This window comes from Bison bison, unplaced genomic scaffold (assembly GCF_000754665.1).
Source record: "Bison bison bison isolate TAMUID 2011002044 unplaced genomic scaffold, Bison_UMD1.0 scf7180017864352, whole genome shotgun sequence".
Taxonomy (NCBI): domain Eukaryota; kingdom Metazoa; phylum Chordata; class Mammalia; order Artiodactyla; family Bovidae; genus Bison; species Bison bison.
Genome location: NW_011494924.1, coordinates 6,333,474 through 6,335,501, shown reverse-complemented (window position 1 = coordinate 6,335,501; position 2,028 = coordinate 6,333,474). Strand labels below are relative to the sequence as shown.

The window sequence follows — 2,028 nt, the reverse complement described above, 5'->3', positions numbered from 1 at the left end:
TCTAGACTACTCCAGAGGAAGCCTCTCTCTTCACCAGTCACCCCCTTTCACACGTCCTTAAGTTTCCCTGACAAGGAGGAGCATGTGACACCTCCTACCTGAAAGGACAGCAGGGGACTCTCCTTGAAGAGCTCCAGTTTGTGCCCTGACTGGAGTCACATGGGACTTCAGAGATGGACAGAAGAGATATCTAGATACTCACAAGGCAGAGTCAAGCCAGAACAGAGCATTTTTATTGGTTCAGGAAGTTCAGTCCCCCTAGGGTCTGCCTGGGTTAGGGAGATTCTGGTCCTGAGAGTTTGGGGCACCCTCACATGGCCGTGGACGCTGCGCTGAGTCCAGAGATGAGGGCAGCTCTTCAGAAGCACTGGGTAGGAACGGGAAAAGCAGAATTCCCATCAGGGCAGTAACATGCTGGAAGCTGGCTTCAGGACTCTTTTCTCTTGACCTGAGGAAGAGAAAGTGTGAGGGTTACAAGGAGCCAGGAGTGCTGGGGACTGAGAGGAAGCAGGGTGTCCCACTGACAAGACAGATAGCAGGTCTCCTCCCAACATCCAGCCATTGGGTTTTCTGGTGACCCCAGTTTCTCCCACCCAGCACGGCTCTTCCACTTGATCACAGAGGTGCAAGGGGTCTTCTGAGGCATGTGGATGAACCCCCTCTTCCTCTCTGCCCACCTCTGGTCCTGGTGGGGTCTCTACATTCCTAGGTCTGTGTTGCTCCATTTCAGGTGTCCTCTCCAACCTGCCTGCCCCATCCTGGCCCTCTCCTTACCATGGCCATTAGCACCAGGGCGCTGACCAGCACAGCGTACAGAGTGGCCTTCCCCAGCAGGATCTCATAGAGGAGGGTGGCAGACAGGACGCCTTGCTGATAAGATGCTGTTGGCAGGAAGGGAGAGCAGGTAGGTAACTGTGAGCAGGTATCTCTGGCCTCCACCTGCTTTACACCCTCCCCCACAACCAGTGTCCATGGCTTCTCTGTCTCTGGTTCCAGAGCAATGACCATAGAGATGGAGACAAAGAAGCAGAGGGCTACTCACCAGAGGTGACACCACAGTCTGAAAGAAAAAAGGTGGAGGGAAATGGATGAGAGACTGCATCTTCTAAACCCGATTCAAAACTAAATCAGTCTTAGTCAGCACTGACCCCCAGGCTCAGAGCAGCCTCTGATCAGAGTCCCAGCACTGTCTGTGCCAATGTGGCCACAGCATCCTCAGGGTCATGGAAGGAGGCAGCACTGGAGGGGATGGAGACCCACCACTGGGACCCTGAGCTGTGCAGGCGGGCAGGGAGGGGACCCACCAGCATAGATGAGCTGGGTTGAGGATCTGGATCTGGGGGTGGAGTTAGCCCCAAGAGGTGCCCTGTCCCCCCTCTTGCTGGGCTCCCCCCACTCTTCATTCTGCCTTCCCGCTCCTCTCCCTGATCTGTCCTCCGTCGGCTCTGACTCCCTCCCAGCTGGCTCACCTGCTCTGCCCCAGGCCTCGGCGCTGATGTTCTGGGTGACTGGCTTGGCCCTGTCCTGCTCCTCCCACTGGTCCTGGTCTGTGAGCCCGTGGAACTGGACTTGGCATCGGAAGTGGTTGCGGGGGTTGTGCCAGAAGGCCGCGGTCACCCTCAGCCGGCTGCTCAGACAGTATCTGGAGTCATCCCGCGCGGGGTCCTCCTTGTAAGGCTCAGGGTCCGTGCTGACTCCAGTCGTGACCTGCTTCCTGTTCACCCACCAGGTCAGCTCCACGTGGTCAGGGTAGAAGCCCGTGGCCAGGCACACGAGCGTGGCCTTCTGGGTCCGGGAGATCTCTGCTTCCGAGGGTTCGAACACAGCCACCTTGGGCGGGTGGACCCGGCTCAGATCATCTGGAAGGACAGGGGTGGGGGCCAGGACCGGCCTGAGAGCTGGCTGGGCGTGGTAGGGGCTGTGTGTGTGAGTGTGTCTCTGTTTTTGTGTATGAGTACATGAGTGTTAGAAGGAAGGGAAGGGGGCCACAGGGTCATCCTAAAATAAAATCATGTAGCAATATGGCTA

General features: G+C 57.2%; 1 protein-coding gene across 1 annotated transcript in view; it reads right to left on the bottom strand.

Annotated features, from left to right (window-relative positions):
• Positions 1 to 206: 206 nt before the first annotated feature.
• The window catches only part of LOC104999482, a 75,226-nt gene continuing 73,404 nt past the window's right edge, over positions 207 to 2,028 (bottom strand). Inside the window, 4 exon segments of the mRNA XM_010855034.1 lie at positions 207 to 448; positions 775 to 881; positions 1,043 to 1,060; positions 1,470 to 1,859. Of these exon segments, the coding sequence (XP_010853336.1) occupies positions 428 to 448; positions 775 to 881; positions 1,043 to 1,060; positions 1,470 to 1,859 (536 nt within the window). The 3' untranslated portion in view covers positions 207 to 427.